General features: G+C 38.9%; 1 protein-coding gene and 1 pseudogene across 2 annotated transcripts in view; one reads left to right on the top strand and one right to left on the bottom strand.

The window, feature by feature from the left end:
* GLO1 (glyoxalase I) overlaps nt 1-19113 on the bottom strand; it is a 32617-nt gene extending 13504 nt beyond the window's left edge. Inside the window, exons 1-4 of one of the 2 annotated variants that reach the window (XM_020999525.2) lie at nt 18901-19113; nt 14268-14350; nt 3549-3689; nt 1121-1188 (exon numbers count right to left, since the gene is read on the bottom strand). In XM_020999525.2, coding sequence (XP_020855184.1) covers nt 1121-1188; nt 3549-3689; nt 14268-14350; nt 18901-18984 — 376 coding nt within the window. In that variant the 5' untranslated portion in view covers nt 18985-19113. The remainder of the gene's footprint in view (nt 1-1120; nt 1189-3548; nt 3690-14267; nt 14351-18900) is intronic. The other variant, XM_020999524.2, reaches the window with a different exon arrangement.
* On the top strand, nt 14716-15538 carry LOC110217318 (elongation factor 1-beta pseudogene; annotated as a pseudogene).
* Nucleotides 19114-19401: the final 288 nt, after the last annotated feature.

Raw genomic sequence — 19401 nt, 5'->3', positions numbered from 1 at the left:
AGGCTCACTGCCCTTCCCTTCCTGTGCTGTAAAATCCACCAAACTGATCTTTTCTGTTCCTCACAAACAGTGCTTTATCTCCTCTTTCTGAATCTTTGCCCTGACCAATGCCCATGCCTGGAATACATTCCTCCTCACCTCTGCCTCACAGAATCCTTCCTTTCCTTCAAAGTGGAGCTCAAGTACCACCATATAGGTACAGCCTTTTCTAATCATCCTCAGTCATTCAATAAATATTTATTGAGTGCCTACTATGTGCCAGGAGCTGTGCTAAGAGCTGAGAATACAAAAAGAAGAAACACAGCCCCTGCCCTCAAGGAACTTACAATCTAAAGGGAGAGACAATAAGCTATAGATAGGAAAAACAGGAAATAAGTAAAAGAGGGAAGGCATTAGAATTAAGAGGGGTTGGAAAAGGCTTTCGATCAAAAGAGAGATTTTACCTGGACTTGAAGAAAGCCAGCAAAGGCTAGCAAGTATTAACTACTTTGGATTTATTCTGTGTGAGTGTGTGTTGTGTACGTATACATGATGTTAAGTTCTGTCACAATTTAAGCTTCCTGAGAACAGGAAAACTCTCCATCATATTAATCCCCAGAATTGATCCAACACAGGGCCTGGTACATGGCAGGCACTTAAATGCCTGGTGATTGACTGCTTTGTGGTATTTTCTTTTTACTCAATCCATGCATATAGTTTACTACCAAAAGGAATTAGTAGGTTTATTTAGTAGGTTTAAGATTATATTGGCTTTAAGAAGGATAACTGAATCCTGTGATTTTAATGAGAAGATTTAGTTCAAGATAGAAGTGTTCAGTCGGTATAAGTATGACACGATATTGGTAATTACAACTCTTAAAAATCTGCTGAAAATACGATGACAATTCCAAAGTGCATCTGTCACAGTGAAGCAGATCTAAAGTATAGGAAGAAGCAATAACATTTAATAACTCCTAAAGATTACAATGTATGTGGAGAACCAAAATAACCGCATTAACAATGCCCTACTTACCCTAATGAGTTTTGTATAAATTGAAGAGAATGACACCACCCCAAAACATAGTCATACTAAAAAATAACCACATAAACATAAATATTACATATGAACAAGCAAACATACCAAATCCCCGAGGGTCTGAATTGCCATTATGGTAAGCCTGGTTCTCATCATTTTCAGTGCCCCAGTTGCTGCAAAAGGCAGTAAAATAAAAATATTTCAGGGTGAAAATTTTTTAAAAGAAAGCTTTTTGAAATACTATAATATCAAGCAATTGCCTCATTTACTAAGCTACCCCAAAATGAAGAATGCTTTTGGTCACAGAGAGTGAGAATCTAAAGTACATACACTCTGTTTTTGCATCATATTTTATTTCCAAATACATCTGCTATCTCTACCCAGCTATCCCTCCCTTGTAACAAAAACAAAAACATAGTTCGACAAAGGCAAATAATACATCAACTGTATCAGAAAGTATATGCAACATTCCTAGCCAATGAAGGAAGGGAGGTGCCTTTTCTCATCTCTTTGCCAGGGCCAAGCTAGGTCACTGTCATTATGCACAATGTTGGTTTTGCTTTATTCTTTTATTCACACTGTTGTGACTCCATGCATAATTTTACCTCGTTCTGCTTATTCACTTCACTTTCCATTGGTTCACATAAGTCTTTCCTTGTGCTAGGCATCCAAATAGATGCTGAATCTTTTCATCTCTCCCTCCACAACATCTCTTACATCTGTATACTTCTCTTTATTCCCATCACTCCTCACCTCTTTCCTAGACTTAATGCAATATACTGGTCCAGAATATACTGGACACCACATGCTGATCTTCCTGCCTCAGTCTCTCCTTTCTCTAATTCATTTTCTACAAGGTGCCAAAGTGATTTTCCTAAAATGTAGGCCAGCTGTATCACTCCCAATAAACTCCAATGTCTCCCTACTGACTTTAGGATCAAATACTATTTCATCCTTTTAAAATTTATATTGTCTTATAGCATATATAATAATTAGTGTAATGGTACATGCTAGAATTCATAAATACTCACATATTGGGTGTGGGTGTGCACTCAAAAATTATTTTACTGCTTGGGCATGAAGTTTGGGGACCCCTACTCTAGGGGATTTAGTCATGGCAGGATTCTGCTTAAGCAAGGTTCTTCACAGAGCCAAGCTTGCTTTCTGTGATCACTGCTTCCTTTTAGAGATATTCACTTACTTCTTTAATAATATATTATAGAATTTGGCCAGGTATCAAAGCCAAGCTCCCTGTCCCTTGCCCACTCTTTTTTTTTTTTTTTGAGAGTGAGACATTTGCCCCCTTCCCAGGACTCTACGGCCCTACTGCTCTTCACAATTTCTCATGTCTCTCCAACAGTGGCTCATTGTCCCATCCCATTGCACCAGAACTGTCTGAGCCTGGAACTTAGTTCATCTAGGTCAGGAGACTTGGATTCATCAAGCACAGTTTAAAGCTTTCAGTAATTACTCTCTCCTTATTCATCTTGAGTATGCATTCCCTACTAGCCTTTCTCAGTCTGGTCTTTTTAGCACAAAGCTTGCTCTCCTCAGCAGAGAACAGACAAACAAAATCAGATCTGAGCGGGTCTACCTTCCTTCTGTTATTGGCTATTGCCTTGCCCTCCACTCACACCGCAGCTTTCTCCCTCCTTTAATCCTCATTCCCTCAATGTCCTTTGCTTTTTCTCAGCAGCTTTAGCTGATTCTGATTTTTGTCCCTCATGATACTATTTATATATTGAGTCCTTTTGCAGTGATCCTCTGTTAATCTGTCCATGTTTCCATCCTCTGTATATATAGCATCATAAATTTAGAGTTGGAAGGGCTCTTGAAGACCATCTGTTCAAACCCTGCCCCCTCCTCCTTATTTTACAGGTGAGGAAACCAAGTCCCAGGGAGTATTTACCCAAGGTCTTGAAGAAGCAAGCCTCAGAATCAGGATTAAAACCCAGGTCCTTTGGTCCTAGAGCTACTGCTTTCCTCCTAAAATGCATTCCCTTCTCTTAAAGATCTAACTCTTTGTATCCATGCTAGTTTCTTCAGACCCCCTCAATTTTGTTTCCCCATCCCAACTGAAATTGTCTCTTTGTGTCTTCAGGATTTTGCTCTTGAGATGTTCTCATCCTTCCTGAAGTGACTTCTAGTCCATAGGACCACACGTGCCCCTTTTCTGCTCTCTCAAAATCAAGGATGCCTGTCACAGCATGCTGGGCTTTCTTCTTCACCTCTACCACACAAACTCTGGGAGTGGGTCACTTTTCTGCAAGGTTCCCATTCCTCTAAACCCCAACAACCAGTTCCTCCCCGTTTGTAAGAGTGAGATAAAGAATTGAACCTCCCCCTTTTAGATTCCTCTGCTTCTGGAAGGATAACATCAGTGTTGAGCAAATAAAGAAAATTATTAGCTCTTCGCTGTCAGATGCCCATGTGGATGGCTTTACTTTGCCTCATGATATTATGAAGAGGATCCTAGTAAAGAAGAACAGTATAAGACAACTTCCTGTAATAAGACCTAAAAACTCATACTCACTGTGTTAACTCAAGTGTACCTTTCCTGGAAAATGTCCAAGCTGTTCTTTCACTTTTATCTTTTGGGATATCATTTTTGTCCTCAAAAGCCAAGAAGTAGAGTGAAAATTTCATGGTGGGAAAATCATACTTTTGGAGTAGTCTGAAATTAGAGGGGGGACAGAAGGAAGACAATTAGATTAAATCTTCAAAAAAAAAAGCAAAACAACAAAGCAAGATAGTCTGAATGGTTCATTTGTGAAACTATCATAAAGTCCAGTTGATATACATATGATAAGGTCATCAGCAAAAGCATTTTTAAAGTCCCCCAAAGGAATGTAAACTAAATACATTTCAAAGAACAAATCTAAACATAATTAAAGTACTAAGGAATCATTATTATGCAATTATTCTAATTCTTAAAAAACAAAAAAACCACTAACTTCTTTTTACGAGGATTAATAGTTTTTTTTAGGAATGTTCACAGTTGGGGTCTTCATCTAAGGATTTTGCTATTCATATAATTCCTCCTTGACCAAATTGGTTCTAAAGTATCTGCTGTTTCTTTATAATGAAATAGGAAATATCAATAAACCTTATAAAGAGTTCCCAATGTGTACTCACTTAGCTAACAGGAATGATATATTTGCACCCTATGTCCAGGGTCCCTGAAGTTTGACAAATTATTTTCTGAGACACAGTTCATTAATACGATCACACACTTGCATGTACATACAGACATAATAAGAATACCTGTTCTAGGGTATGCAAACAGAAATTTGGAGAGAGAAGAGAGGCACAGGAAACGGTCAGTTTTTTCACCTTAGGAAAAGTTAAAATCCAGGTATTTCATCCCTTGCTATTTTAGGATTAGCAATTCTTTAAGAGGGGAAGTTACAAAAATAAAACTTGCCAGAAATTAAGATCTAATTCTTTTGTTAACTGAATCTCTCCTTAATAAATACATTTCTTGACTTGAAAATGCTAAATAAATTTGTTTATCAATGTAACTTCCTCTCTTGAAAGAGAGGTATACACTGTGATTCAGATACACACACACTCACACTCTTCTAATTTAAACAATGGAATCTAATGGGTTAATAGCTATGAGGTCAAATTTTTCCCAAGACAAAATCCCTGAAGTCAATGTAGGCTTTCCCTTAATTTTTTTTTATTCTGACTTAGAAAAATAGCAATTAAATGAACATTTCTATGTACAAAGCAGAACTGAAAAAGACTGTCCACAGAACTGCAGATTTCTGCTACACACAACTTATTTTCACTTTCAAGTACAAAATAAATAAAATATCCAGCTTTCAAAGTCATCTTGTTTATCTGTGTTTGCTTCTGGTCTCCCTTTTGTTCTCATCTGTGCATTAAAAATACTTCAGTGACCCTATTTTGTTTCTTTCCTTTTTGGGGAAGGAGGAGAGTATAACCCCTCTCCCTCCTATCCTGCACACTGGAAAAAAAGAAGAAATCCTTTGTAATAAACATGGACATTAAAGAAAAAACAAATTCCCACACTGGCTGCATCTGAAAATGTCTGTCTCATTCTTTACCTTACAGCTTCCCATTTGATAGGATATAGGAGGCATGCTTTATCATTAGACCTTTGCAAGCACTACACTGATTAGAGGTCTAATATCTTTCAATGTTCGTTTGTTTTTATAATGTTGTTGTTATTGAATAAATTGTTCCCCTGGTTTTGCTCACTTTACTTATTATGAGTTCATACAAGTCTTCCTACGTTTTTCTGAAGCTATCTCTTTTATTTCTTAGGCACACTAATACTCCATTATATTCATACAATATAAATTGCTCAGGGAGAAAAAAGCATTTACACACAGAGAATTGAATATAAAACATATGCCAAATAAATACAAAGTAACTGGAGGAGAGGGGAGTGCTAACATGAAAGGCCTCTTGTGGAGATGTCATCGGAACTGAGACTTGTGGGGAGCTAGGCAGAGGTGGGGAAGAAAGGCATTCCAGGCATGGTGTAAGGATCCAAAGGAGGGAAAGAGAATGATATGTATCAGGAAGACCAAGCTGGACAGTTTGTCTGGAAAGTAGAATGTGTGAGAATTAAATGAAAACAGTCTGGAAAAATGAGGCTGCATTGGGACTTTGGGGAGTCAAACAGACGAGTCTGTATTTTATCCTACAAGTAGCTGGAATGGTTCTTGAGCAGTGAAGTGACATGGTTAGATCTAAGCTTCAGGAATATTAATTTAGCAGCTGTACAGAAGATGGATTGGGGAGTATCAGGAAATCATTCAGAAGGCTATTTATTGTAGCAGTCCAGGTGAGAGGTTAGGGGGCTTGAACAAGGTGCCAAACAATGGTACCTAATTGTTCTCCATCTCCAAGCAAAATTTAAAAAGAGGAAATTGGTTGAAATTATAGCAAAACACTAGGAGACAAAACTACATAACCATTCTAGCTCATTTATTTCTATAAATTTTCTAATATAAAAAGTGTATTTTTTTCTCACTGAAAAGCTTATGTAAATTTCTCCCAAATACTAGGTTTGCTTGAGTCCACCTAGCAATATATTACCAATAAAATATCATGAAAATACACTGCTAAATGTCTCAAGAACACAAGTAATATCTTTACAAACATACTCAACACACTTTAAAAAAAACTTAATGGTATTTTATTTTTTTCCAATTACACATAAACATAGTTTTCAACATTCATCTTTGTAAGATTTTGAGCTCCAAATTTTTCTCCCTCCCTAAGATAGCAAGCAATCTGATATAGGTTATAGATGTATAATCATGTTAAACATATTTCCATATCAGTCATGTTGTAAAAGAGTCAGAACAAAGGGAAAAACCACTAGAGAGAGTTCTGCTCACTTCACTCAGTCAGCATCAGTTCATGTAAGTGTTTCCAGGTTTTTCTGAAATCCACCTGTTCATTATTTCTTATAGAACAATAGTACTCCATTACATTCATACACCACAACTTGTTCAGCCATTCCCCAATCGATGGGCATTACCTCAATTTCTAATTCTTTGCCACCACAAAAAGAGCTGCTGTAAATATTTTTGTACATGTGGGGCCTTTTCCCTTTTTAAAGATCTCTTTGGGATACAAACATAGTAGTGATATTGCTGGGTCAAAGGGTATGCACAGTTTGGTTGCCCTTTGGGCATAGTTTCAAACTGCTCTCCAGAATGGCTGGATCAGTTTACAACTCCACCAACAATGCATTAGTGTTCCAATTTTTCCACATATTCTCCAACATTTATCATTTTCCTTTTCTATAATATTAGCCAATCTGATGGGTATGAGGTGGTACCTCAGAGTTGTAATTAATTTGCATTTTTCTATAATTTTCTTTCTCTGTTTTGGCTCTTCCTAGTTTTAAGTATCAGCACGATTATTTGTGGTTATAAAAGGAATTTGGTAGGACTCCTTCTTTGCCTATTTTCCCAAATAGTTTATATAGTATTGGAATTAATTGTTTCTTTAAAGGTTTGGTAGAATTCACTTGTAAATTTGCTTAGGGAGTTCATTGATAGCTTGTTCAACTCCTCTTTCTAAAATGGGGTTAACCATTTTATTTCCTCTTCTGTTAATCTAGATAATTTACATTTTTATAAATATTCATCCATTTCACTTAGATTGTCAGATTTATTGGCATACAGTTGGGCAAACTAGTTCCTAATCATTTAATTTCCCTTTCATTGGTGGCAAATTTACTCTTCATTTTTGATATCAGTAATTTGGTTTTCTTTCTTTTTTCTAATCAAATTAACCAAAGGTTTTATCTATTTTTTCCCTCATTAAACCAGCTTTTAGTTTTATTTATTAGTTCAGTGGTTTTCTTACTTTGAATTTTATTAATCTCTCCTTTGATTTTCAGAATTTCTAATTTGGCATTTAACTAGGGATTTAAAATTTGTTCTTTTTCTAGCTTTTTTAGTTGCATGCCCAATTCACTGATCTCCTCTTTCTCTATTTTATTCATATAAGCATTTAGAGATATAAAAATTCCCCTAAGAACTGCTGCATCCCATAGGTTTTGGTGTGTTGGTATTATTGTTGTTCTCTTGGATGAAATTAATGATTGTTTCTAAAATTTGTTGTTTGACCCACTCATTCTTTAGGATTAGACTAAAAAACTAATTGGAAACTAAATAATATATCTTTCCATGTAATTTTTATTGCATCATGATCTAAAAGGATGCACTTAATATTTCTGCCTTTCTGCATTTGCTTGTGAGATTTTTATGCCCTAATACATGGTAAGTTTTTGTGTAGGTGCCATGTACCATGAGAAAAAAGATATATTTCTTTCTACCCCCATTCAATTTTCTCCAGAGGTCTACCATATCTCACTTTTCACTTCCTTAACTTCTTGTTTATTTTGTGGTTAGATTTATGTGGTTCTGGGAGGCAGAAGTTGAGGTCCTCTACTAGTATAGTTTTGCCATCTATTTCTTCTTATAACTCACTTAACTTCTCCTCTAAGACTCTGGATGCTATACCACTTGGTACATATATGTTTAGTATTGATATTACTTCATTGACTATGGTACCTTTTATTTTTTTAAATTAATTAATTTATTTTGAATTACAACCACCGCTTCCATAAGCTTTTGAGTCTTAAATTTTTTCTCCCCTTCCCTCCCCATGACAGCACGCAATCTGATAATGGCTATATGTATACATTCCTATTAAACATATTTTCACATTAGTGATGTTATAAGTAAGAATTAGAATCAATAGGAGGAACCACCAGAAAGAGGAAACAAAACACAACAGAAGAAAAAAAGAATAGCAAAGAGTATGCTTCAATCTGCATTCAAACTCCATAGTTCTTTCTTCGTATGTGGATAGCATTTTCCATCATGAGGCCTTTGGAGATGTCTTAGATCCTTGTATTGCTGAGAAGGGCTAAGTCTATTAATACCAGTTGTCGCACAATGTGACTGTTACTGTGTACAATGTTCTCCTGGTTCTGCTCACTTCACGCAGCATCAGACCATACAAGTCTTTCCAGGTTTTTCTGAAGTCAGCCTGTTCATTGTTTCTTTTTTTTTTTTCTTTAAGGCAATTGGGGTTAAGTGACTTGCCCAGGATCATATAGCTAGTAAGTGTCAAGTGTTTGGTCTGAGGCCAGATTTGAACTCAGGTCCTCCTGACTTCAGGGCCAGTGCTCTATCCACTGTGCCACCTAGCTGCCCCCTGTTCATCATTTCTTATAGCACAATAGTATTCCATTACATTCATATATCACAACTTGTTCAGTCACTCCCTAATTGATGGGTATCCTCTCAATTTCCAATTCTTTGCCAACTATGGTACCTTTTACCAAGATGTAGTTTCTTTCCTTATCTCTTTTAAGTAGATCTATTTTTGCTTTTGCTTTATCTGAGATCAGGATTGCTATCCCTGCTTTTTTTACTTTAGCTGAAGCATAATATATTCTTCTCCATCCTTTTACCTTTACTCTGTGTATCTCTCTGCTTCAAATGTGTTTCTTGTAAACAACATATTGTAGAATTCTGGCTTTTAATCTACTCTACCTGCTTCTGTTTTATGGGAGAGTTCATCCCATTCATATTCACAGTTATGATTACTAACTGTGTATTATTCCCCCCCCATTTTCTCTCCTTTCACTCTGTCCCTCCTTACCAGTATTTTACTTCTGACCACTACCTCCTTCAATCTGTCCTCCCTTCTATCAACCCCACCCCTTTCTTTCCCTTCCTACTTCCTCACAGAGTAAGATAAATTTCTATATCCAACTGAGTGTATATGTTATTCCTTCTTTAAGCCAAATCTGATGAGTAAGGTTCAAATAATGCTCACCCCTCTCTTCTTTCATTGTACTGTAATAGGTCTTTTGTGCCTCTACATGTGATATAATTTACCCTATTCTGCCTCTCCCTTTCCTCTTCTCTCAGTACAATCCTTTTTTTTCCCACCCCTTAATTTTTTTTATATCATCACATCAAAGTCATTTTATCCCCATACCCTCTGTCTATGTATATTCCTTCTAACTGCCTTATTAGAAGTACAGTCCTCAGACCTATGAGTATTATCTTCCCATTGTAGGAATGTAAACAGTTTAATCTTATTGAATAACATGTTCTTTTCTTTCCTGTTTACCTTTTTATACTTTTCAAATCTTATATTTGAAGATCAAATTTTCTGTTCAGCTCTGGTCTTTTCATCAGGAAAGTTTGAAAGTCCTCTATTTCATTGAATGTCTATCTTTTGCCCTGAAAGATTATGCTCAATTTTGCTGGGTAGTTGATCCTTGGTTGTAATCCAAGCTTCTTTGCCTTCCAGAATATCATATTTCAAACCCTCTGATCCTTTAATGTAGAAGCTAAGTCCTATGTAATCCTGACTGCGGCTCCTTGATATTTGAATTGTTTCTTTCTGGCTGCCTGCAGTATTATCATGACCTGATAATTCTGGAATTTGGCTACAATATTCTTTGGAGTTTTCATTTTGGGATCTCTTTCAGGAGGTGATTGGTAGATTCTTTCAATGGCTATTTTATCTTCTGGTTCTCAGGGCAGTTTTCCTTGATAATTTCTTGAAAGATGCTGTCCAGGCTCTTTTTTTTTTTATCATGACTTTCAGGTAGACCAATAATTCTTAATTTATCTCTCATGGATTTATTTCCCAGGTCAGTTGTTTTTCTAATGAAGTATTTTACATTTTCATCTATTTTTTTCATTCTTTTGATTTTGACTGATTCTTAATGTCTCATCAAGTCATTAGCTTCCACTTGCCCAATTCTAATTTTTAAGGAATTATTTTCTTCAGTTAGCTTTTGTGCCTCCTTTTCCATTTGGTCAATTCTACTTTTAAAGGAATTGTTTTCTTCAGAGGATTTTCCCCTTCCAATTTGGCCAATTTTATTTTTTAAAGGAGTTGTTTTCCCTAGTCAATTTTTGTGCTTCCTTTTCTAAGCTGTTAACTTTTTCATAATTCTCCTGCATAACTTTCATTTCTTTTCTCAATTTTTTTTCTACCTCTATTACTTGATTTTTAAAATCTTTTTTGAGCTCTTCCAAGAAGATTTTTTGGGCTTTCCCCTTTGAGGCTTCATGTCTAGGCATTTTGACAGTGTTGTCCTCTTCTGAGTTTGTGTTTTAATCTTCCTACTGCTATAGCAGGTTTCTATGGTCAAGACTCTTTTCTGTTTCTTACACATTTTTTAGCTTATTTCATGACTTTTAAAGTTAAACTCTGCTCCTGGGCACAGGGGCACTGTCCCAAGCTTCTTATGCTGGGGCCCAGGGAGTTGATCACTGGCTTTCCATGCCAGGCCTCAGATGCTTGTGGCTTACCCACTGCACTGGGGTGGCCTGGTCTAGTCACATCTCTTGTGCCAGGGTTCCAGGGACTGCAATTCACTTTCCGTGTTGGCGCTAGAGTCCTCACGGCTGGCCTGCTGGGCCAGGATTAAGGGGCCTCGGTTACTGATCTGTACTGTGGCTAAGAGCCTCCCACTGGCTGGCCTGGACGCTGGCTGTGCTGTGCTCTGCTTTTACCCAAGTGACACAAAGCTTTCCTGAAGTCCTTCTAAGTTATCCTAAGCCGGAAAATTGTTTCACTCCATCTTTTTGTGGGTTCTGTTGCTCCTGAATCCATTTAGAAGCTTGATTTAATGTTGTTTCTGACGGAAACTAGCGAGAACCTTCCTCCACTATCTTGGCTCTGCCCCTTAACACACTTTTTAAAAAGTAGATAGAAGTGTGGAGCCAAGATGGTGGAGTAGCAAGAAGTACAGTGATCTCCCTCAACCTTTCCAAAGAACCCCTTCAAACTGGTCTAGACCAAATTCTGATTAGAAAATCTAAGCAAAATGTTGAGTGTGACCCAGGAGTCAGACAGAGAGGTTTGGACACAGGATTTGGTCTGGACACTGTGTAGAGCATTCCAGTGCAAGGAGAGGCTATGTATTAGGACAAAAGAAGAACATAGGTCCAGCTCAAAGGAGCTTACACTTGTGCACAGTGCAGGGAAAGGTGTCTACTGGCAAGGCTGTCAACAACTTCCCAGTTCTAAGTCATGGAGAGACCTGTGCCTTGGGTGACATTCCAGGGTGAGGGGTGGTTGTTGGTACTGGGTGGTATACTGAGACAGAAGCAAGCAGCAGCTGTGTGGTCCAGACCCCAGGAGTGGAGCAGGGTCTAATTTCCAGCCTTCAGCTAGTCTGCAGCCTGCAGTGGAATAACTAGAGTAGGAATCCCAGACCAAAGGGAAGCCTACAATTCGGCTACTCTGTACCAGGAGAGCTTTCCAGCTGGATAAAAGTAGCTGAGTCCAGTGACAGTCTACTGGCACTCCAAATGAGGCGAGTCCACAGTCCTTTCACTCATACCCAAAGCCAGTCAGGAACTTGCAGGGCTCAGAACAGGGAGAAAGCAATCAAATGTGATTGATCATTGAAAGCCTGCAGGTCCCCAGTGTGAGCTGTTCCTGAGATCCTGGAATAATACAACACTCAACACCCCAAGAAAGCAGCAACAGGACCAGCTCAGACCTTCCCTCCAGAAGTGCAAAGAGCCTGGCCCTAATAAAGTCTGAAGTCAGGAAGGAGGCTGGAAGAATGTGCAAACAAACAAAACACAAAACCTCACAATAAATAGCTATTATGGTGAGAGGGAAGCTTAAGTCACAAATCCAGAAGAAAAGAATGCCTCCAAAACATCTATAAGCAACGTCTCAAAGAAAAACACTGCCTGAGTATAAATTCGACTCAAACTCCTAGAAAAGAGGAAGCAAGAGTTAAAAAAAAAAAGTTAAAATTTTAAAATAAATGAAATAAGAACATGAGAGAAAAAAATGGAAAAGAAACGAGAGTTATGGAATAAAGAATTAGAAAGGGAATTACAGCTTGTTATAAGAGGTACAAAACCTCACCCAAACAACAAACTGCCTAAAAATTAGAATGGACTAAATAGAAGCCAATGACCCCATGGAGCAAAAAATATTAAAATGAAGTCAAAAGACAACAACAACAACAACAACAACAAAACAAAAAAACAGAAGAAAATTTAAGCTATCTCACAGGAAAAAAAACTGACCTGGAAAATAAACTGAGGAGAAAAAATTTAAAAATCACTATTTCCTGAAAGCCAAGACAAAAACCCAAAGTCTAGATATCCTATTTCAAGAACTCTTAGAAGAAAACTGCCCAGATTTCTTGGAACCACAGGGCAAAGTAGAAATCGAAAGAATCCACTGGTCACCGCCTGAAAGAAATCCCCAAATGAAAACTCCTGGGAATACTATTGCCAAATTTAGGAGCTTCCAAATAAAAGAAAAAAAAATGCGGCAAGCAGTCAGAAAGAATTCAAATACCAAGGAACTACTCAGAATCATGCACGATTTAGCAGCCACCACTATAAAGGAGCAGAGTGCTTAGAATATGATATTCTAGAAGGCAAAGGTTTACAACCAAAAATAACTTACGCAGCAAAACTGAGTGTAATCCTACTGGGGAAAAATGGACACTCATCTCATTACTCCCCTGTTACTACTGAGAGTACCACTAACCTCCAATCTGCCAAGCTCAAAACCTAGGTTTCATACTTGACTCCTCACCCTATCACCCACATCCAATCTGTTGCCAAGGTCTGTGGATTTTACCTTTTTAATAATTCTTAAATATACTTCCATCTCTCCTCTGACACTGCCACCACTTTGGAGCAGACCCTCATCACTTCATACCTGTACTATTACAATAGCCGGCTGGTGGGTCTGCTGGCCTCAAGTTTTTTCCCACTCCAGGGTACTCTCCATTCTGATGGCAAAGTGATTTTCCTAAAGTGAAAGTACGATTATGTTGTGCCCAGCCTCCCCCAACTCAATAAATTCCAATGGCTCCCTATCACCTCCAGGGTCAAATATGAAATCCTATTTGCTGTTCAAAATCTTTTATAATCTATCTCCAACTCTCTGTGCCCCATGGCCCCCTACATAAACATTCTTCAATCCAGAAACACCAGCCTTTTGCTGTTGCTTGAACAAGGTATTCCCTCTCCCAGCTCCAGGCATTTTTGATGGCTGTCCTTCTGCATTGAATTCCTTCCCTCCTCATTTCTGCCTCCTGGCTTCCTTTGCTTCCTTTAAGTCCCAGCTAAAGTCCTACCTAACTTTTCCTAATGCCTCTTAATTTTAGTACCTTACTTCTCTTGATTATTTTCTATTTGTCTTATATATGATTTGTTTGTACACAGTGGTTTGCATGTCATCTCCCCCATTAGACTGACAGCTCTTAGAGTAGGGACTCTCTTTTGCCTTCCCTTTGTATTCCTGTCTGGCACATAGTAGACACTTAACAAATGTTTACTGACCAACTTTAATGAAACAGAGGATTTCCAAGCATTCCTGATGAAAAGACCACAACTGCAAAGAAACTCTGAAGTATAACCATAGGAGTTAAGAGAAAAATAAAAATCATAAGGGACTAGCAGCTAGAAGTGGCTCTGTTATGAAAACAGTAGGGTTTAAATAAATTAATTACTTCTTTTTCAATTCTGCTGGGTGCAAAGTGGAAAGAAAAGAAGTCAGAGAAACTTGTGTTCATATTCTCACCTTCTAGGTGTGATAAAGGGGAAAGGAACATTTGCCATTCAAAGTCTACCTTTGAACTCTAAGCCATTAAATCCTAGAGTAGATTTCTACTAGATTTTTGAAAATACATTTATATATTTTCATATTTTTTCATATATGTAGCACATATTTTACTCACGTCATTCCAAGAACCCTCGTGTAGAAATCCAGTGACTTTTTTGGATCTTTTATTCTTAACATTGTTTGTTGCAACAGGAAATCCTAAGAGAAAATAATAATGATAAAATATTTTAAACTATTACATAGATAACAGCACGGCATAGGATAGACAGAGTGTTGGCCTCAGAGTCAAGAAGGACTGAGTTCAATTCTGGCCTCTGTCACATTGGACGTGTGATCCTGAGCAAGTCACTTAACTTAATAAGTGTCCTAGGAAACTTTAGCTATTCAATGGTGTAGAGAGTTCCCCCACTAGGAGCTCCATATACTGATAAAATCACAGGTTTAGTTAAAAAAAAACAAACCAAAAAACTACCAACAACAACAAAAATAATCTAGATAGTACACAATGGTGACATGTACTTGTAGAACACTCCACTATTCTGATAGTACTTTTAAAAAATAACATGGCGGCCCTTTTTTCAGTTGGTGGCCAGCATCTTAGCAGGTGTTAGCACTCCTCTCCTGCCCTGCACTCAGTTCCTCTTCCTGGTCCCTCCCACCACCACCGTGGGCTTTGGAGATCTCAAGACAGACGAGGGCCTGCAGCACCTCAACATGGAATCCTGTAGCTACATCGAGGGGTATGTGCCATCCCAGGCAGACCTTGCAGTATCTGAAGCAGTCTTAGGCCCATCACCTGACAACTTGTACCATGCTCTCTGTTGGTATAACCACATTCAGTCCTATGAGAAGCAGAAGGCAAGCTTGCCAGGAATAAAGAAGGCTCTGGGCAAGTATGGGCCTGATGATGTAGAAGATACCACAGGAAATGGTGGAGCTACAGATAGCAAAGATGGTGCTAACATTGATCTCTTCGGGTCTGAGGAGGAGGAAAGTGAGGAAGCAAAGAGGCTAAAAGAAGAACACCTTGCTCGGTATGAATCAAAGAAATCAAAAAAACCCCTGCAATTGTTGCTATATCTTCCACCTTACTGCATGTAAAACCTTGGGATGATGAGACAGACATGGCAAAACTGGAGGAATGTGTCAGAAGCATTCAGGCAGAGGGCTTGGTCTGGGGATCTTCTAAATTAGTTCCAGTGGGATACAGCATCAAGAAGCTTCAGATACAGTGTGTAGTTGAAGATGATAAAGTTGGGACAGATATGCCAGAGGAACAGATAACTAACTGCCTTTGAAGACTATGTGTACTCCATGGATGTTGCTGCCTTCAATAAGATCTAAAAACCACCATCCTCAAAAATTGCATTTAAATAAAAATATTTGCAAGCAAAGAAATAAATAACATAGTGCTTATACTGCAACTGCATTTAAATAAAAATATTTGCAAGCAAAAAAATAAATAACATAGTGCTTATGCTGCTTAGTCAATATAATCTAATGAACTTCTAAGACTATAGTTTGGAACAGGTGTTAGAAATGAGTTAATCAAAAGGTTACAAAGAACAGAGACAATAGGAAGAACATGGAAAACTGAGTCTTGAATGGAAAGGGAAAAGGGTCTTTTCTACCTTTTCTTGGCACCTCTAATGATGCTAAATAAAGGAAGTACAATTTTATATTCATAGTGTCTATAATGGGAAGGGGGCTGAGAGGTATGGCTAGGTAGATGACTAGAATAAGGCCTGCACTGGGGATGGGTCTGTTCTGATAAATCCACAGGTATCTCATAGGCTAAGAAATTGTGGAACACTGGACTAGTTAACAGACTTATGAGTCTCATTCTCATCTCAACTCCTTAAGTTGTATAACCATATGACTTTATGGAAATGGATAATTTCCCTGGAAATTGAATTTCTCACATAATGGATTGCTGTCCAGGGATTTTTTCAGATAACTGAAGCTTATCCCTTTAGGAACTGAAGTTCTTTTATTTTAACCACTTTTGATGGAAATCTTTGTAAAACATATTACAGACTTCTCTACCTTATCAAACTGAGTATAATGAACGTTTCTGACAACTCCATCAACCTATATCAAATTATGCTGAAATTGTTATCTCCAGTTTCTCATGCTTTCTGAACATGACCCTCTCCTTTCCCCACTAAAATCTCTCGTTTTTTTTTTTAAATCCTCCTCTTAATCTCCAGATTCATCAATGATACAGAAATTCATATTCTCTAGCCTTCATATCTTCTTAGGGTGTACCAGAAAACCAAATTACATAATTATTACTCTTGCTCCATTCAGAAAAGTATCCTCTCAAATTTACATATTTTTGGGGAAGGGAAGATTTTTCCACAGAGTGCCAGAAAAATCTCTATGACCTGGAAACTTATACTTATGGTATTTGGACTCAGAGAAAGGGAGCCTAAGTTTGAATCCCCTCTCATTTACAAGCTGCATAATAATGGGTAAGTCACTTATCCTCCCAGGCCCACAGTTTTCTTGTCAGTAGAATGTGAATGACAATACATACAACTCACACACAACATTTTCACAGAGTTTTCATGAACACTGGTTCATCTATTCTGTAGAAATTAAGAATAGGTATGTTTTTTTTTTAAGAAAAGTAATCTGGAATCATGAGGCAACATAGCACAGTGGATGGAGCTAATCCCTGAGTCAGGAAGACCTGGGTTCAAGTCTAGCCTCAGAATTATATTGATTGTGTGATTCTGGACAAATCACTTAATTTCTTAAGGATCCTCAGTTAACTCTCAAATACTGGAAACTACAGAACAATTCTTGATCTGCAGGGGCAGAGGGAGAGTCTTATCTGGATCTTCCCTATATAGATAAAATCACCAGTCTAGACCAAAAAAAAAGAAAAAAAAAGTTTTATCAAGGCCATATGAGATCTATACCATCTCATTAATGATGACCATGTTGTGTTAAAGACAACAAACACAAGTCATGTATAAAAGTGAAGTGGACACAGTGAAAAATGAGGGACAATAAAATTAATAGTCCAAGTGTGGAGAAGGGGATCACCATCCTCCCCACCGCTAGCAAAACTACTGACAGCTGTCACCACCAGGTAGATCAGCACAAGAACACTGGAAGTGACAGGACCCCCCCATCCCAGCTGCCATCATCCAGGGATGCCAACACCTGTGCAGAAGGGGCCAGCCAGCCCCACATATTGCCACCCACAGGGCAGGCAAGCCAGTCTAGCCACAGAAGCCAGGCACTCTGAGGGAGAGACAGGGGCTCCTGGAAAGCAGGGACTGTCTTAATTTTCTATTTGCATCCCCAGCACTCAGTACAATGCTTTGCACCTTATAAGCCCTTTAAAAAAATGCTTTTTTTCATTCATCCATTTATTCAAAACGGCAGAACCAAGACTTGAACCAAAGGCCACCGATACTAAGTTCAGTATTCTTTCTACTAAACACTTATGGGCTCTCATTCAACAATGCTAGATAACATGGCAATCATGAGGGTTCCTGATAAATAAAGGTATTCTTTCTTAACATTAATCAGGGGTGTATCAGTGAGCTGGAGATATAAGGAAGTGATGCATAATGTCAACAACAGTCTAGCACTTCATCCTGAAGTCAACTGTAACTCTAGTAGTCTCCACATAACCCAATTTAAATTACCTCTGTCAAAGAACCCTTAAAATGCCTGCCAATTCTAGAGGACGGTCCACAGAGAACTCTGAACACTGACAGGGCAGGACGGCTAAATGATTAACTACAGCAATCATTTAATAGTGCCTTAGGCTAAACTCCCTTTGAATTTAGGCTTTCCTTTGTGCTTGCAGCCTGGGAAGCTGCTTACATACTGCAGTTACTTAACACAAATCCAGAATATCCTGCAGTACCAGGTGGTGAGGTGGAGACCTGGAAATCTTTTCGAATTTTTTTTTTTAAGCTAGAAGGGCAAGTTACCTAACTTCAGTTAACTAAAGGCTCTCAAAAGTCTGAAAGTGTTTATATGTTAAGGTAAGAGACGGGTATTAAGAAAGATAGAATGAACTTAAAACTGCTGTAATAAACCAAGTAAAGAGTAGGAAAAGTTAACCACAGGGGACTGAAAAGTAGCATGGAGGGGTTAGAGGTAACCGAGTTATTGGAGATGAGACACCCAAGGGACTTTGAACCCCACCTGTTGGGATTTAGAAATAGCCACAGTGCGTAACAGGGAACTTTCAATTCACAAATGTAGAGATGAAAAGAACCGCAAGTTCTAGAATTACATAATTCCAACCCTTTCCCCCACTTTATCAACAAGGAAAGTGAAGCCCAGGGAGGCCCAGTGACTTGCCACTGGTCACACAGATAGGAAGTATCAGACGCACGATTTGAACTCATGTCCTAGTGCTCTTTCTACCAACTGCCTCCCAGAAAAGGGCAGTAGAGCCTTACGACCCCTGGAGAAAAAAATATAATAATAATAATAATCACAATAATAATAAAGGACCAGCAGCCCTTAAGTTCACTGCAGCCCCAAACCATCGCGATATTGGTATAAAGGACAATGATAATAAATGGGGGAACAGAGACACTCTTTATTAAACTCCTGGGGAAATGGACAGCAAGGGAGTCCCCAGTCGGGCCTGCTCCTGAGACACCTCCGGCGCTCGGACCCCATCCCCAGGCCAAGGCTAGGGGAGAAGAAAGGCGGCGGTGGGGAGAAAAAAGGCGGCGGTGGGCCCGAAGCGTCCCTACTCATCCACCCACCTTGGTGCTGGGGTCTGGGTCCGAGCAGAAACTCAGGGTGGCCTCTTCGGTAAGGCCCTCGAATGCCTGCGTAGACTCGGCCATGGCAATGAGCGAGACTCCCGTGGGGCCTGGGCGGAGAAGAGGAGATGGCAAGAGAAGGAGCTCCTAGCCGCCGCCACCGCCTAATGCTAACTTCACCCGCAGCCCTGAGGGCCACTTTAGTATGTCTCGAGGAGGGGCTCCGGGGCCGATCGCCCAATCAGGGCTCAGAGAGTGAGCTCGCTCTCCCAGGATTGGGTGCCGATGAGTCAGAGCCTCAGAGGCTTCGCTCCATGAGCCCCCGAGGAGACTACAACTCCCAGTGTACCCGGCGGCAAGTCCCGCTCGGCCTGGTGCTACGGAGGCGGGATGTTGATAAATGGAATTTCTCTGGAATTTGGGCCACGTTTTACCAACGTAGGGACTTTAAGTGTCTCTTTACTGCCCACGCCCGACCTGAGGGTAAATTAATTCATAGGA

The sequence above is a fragment of the Phascolarctos cinereus genome, unplaced genomic scaffold (genome assembly GCF_003287225.1).
Source record: "Phascolarctos cinereus isolate Bilbo 61053 unplaced genomic scaffold, phaCin_HiC Scaffold_5;HRSCAF=322, whole genome shotgun sequence".
Classification (NCBI taxonomy): domain Eukaryota; kingdom Metazoa; phylum Chordata; class Mammalia; order Diprotodontia; family Phascolarctidae; genus Phascolarctos; species Phascolarctos cinereus.
This window is presented reverse-complemented; position numbering and strand designations above follow the sequence as displayed.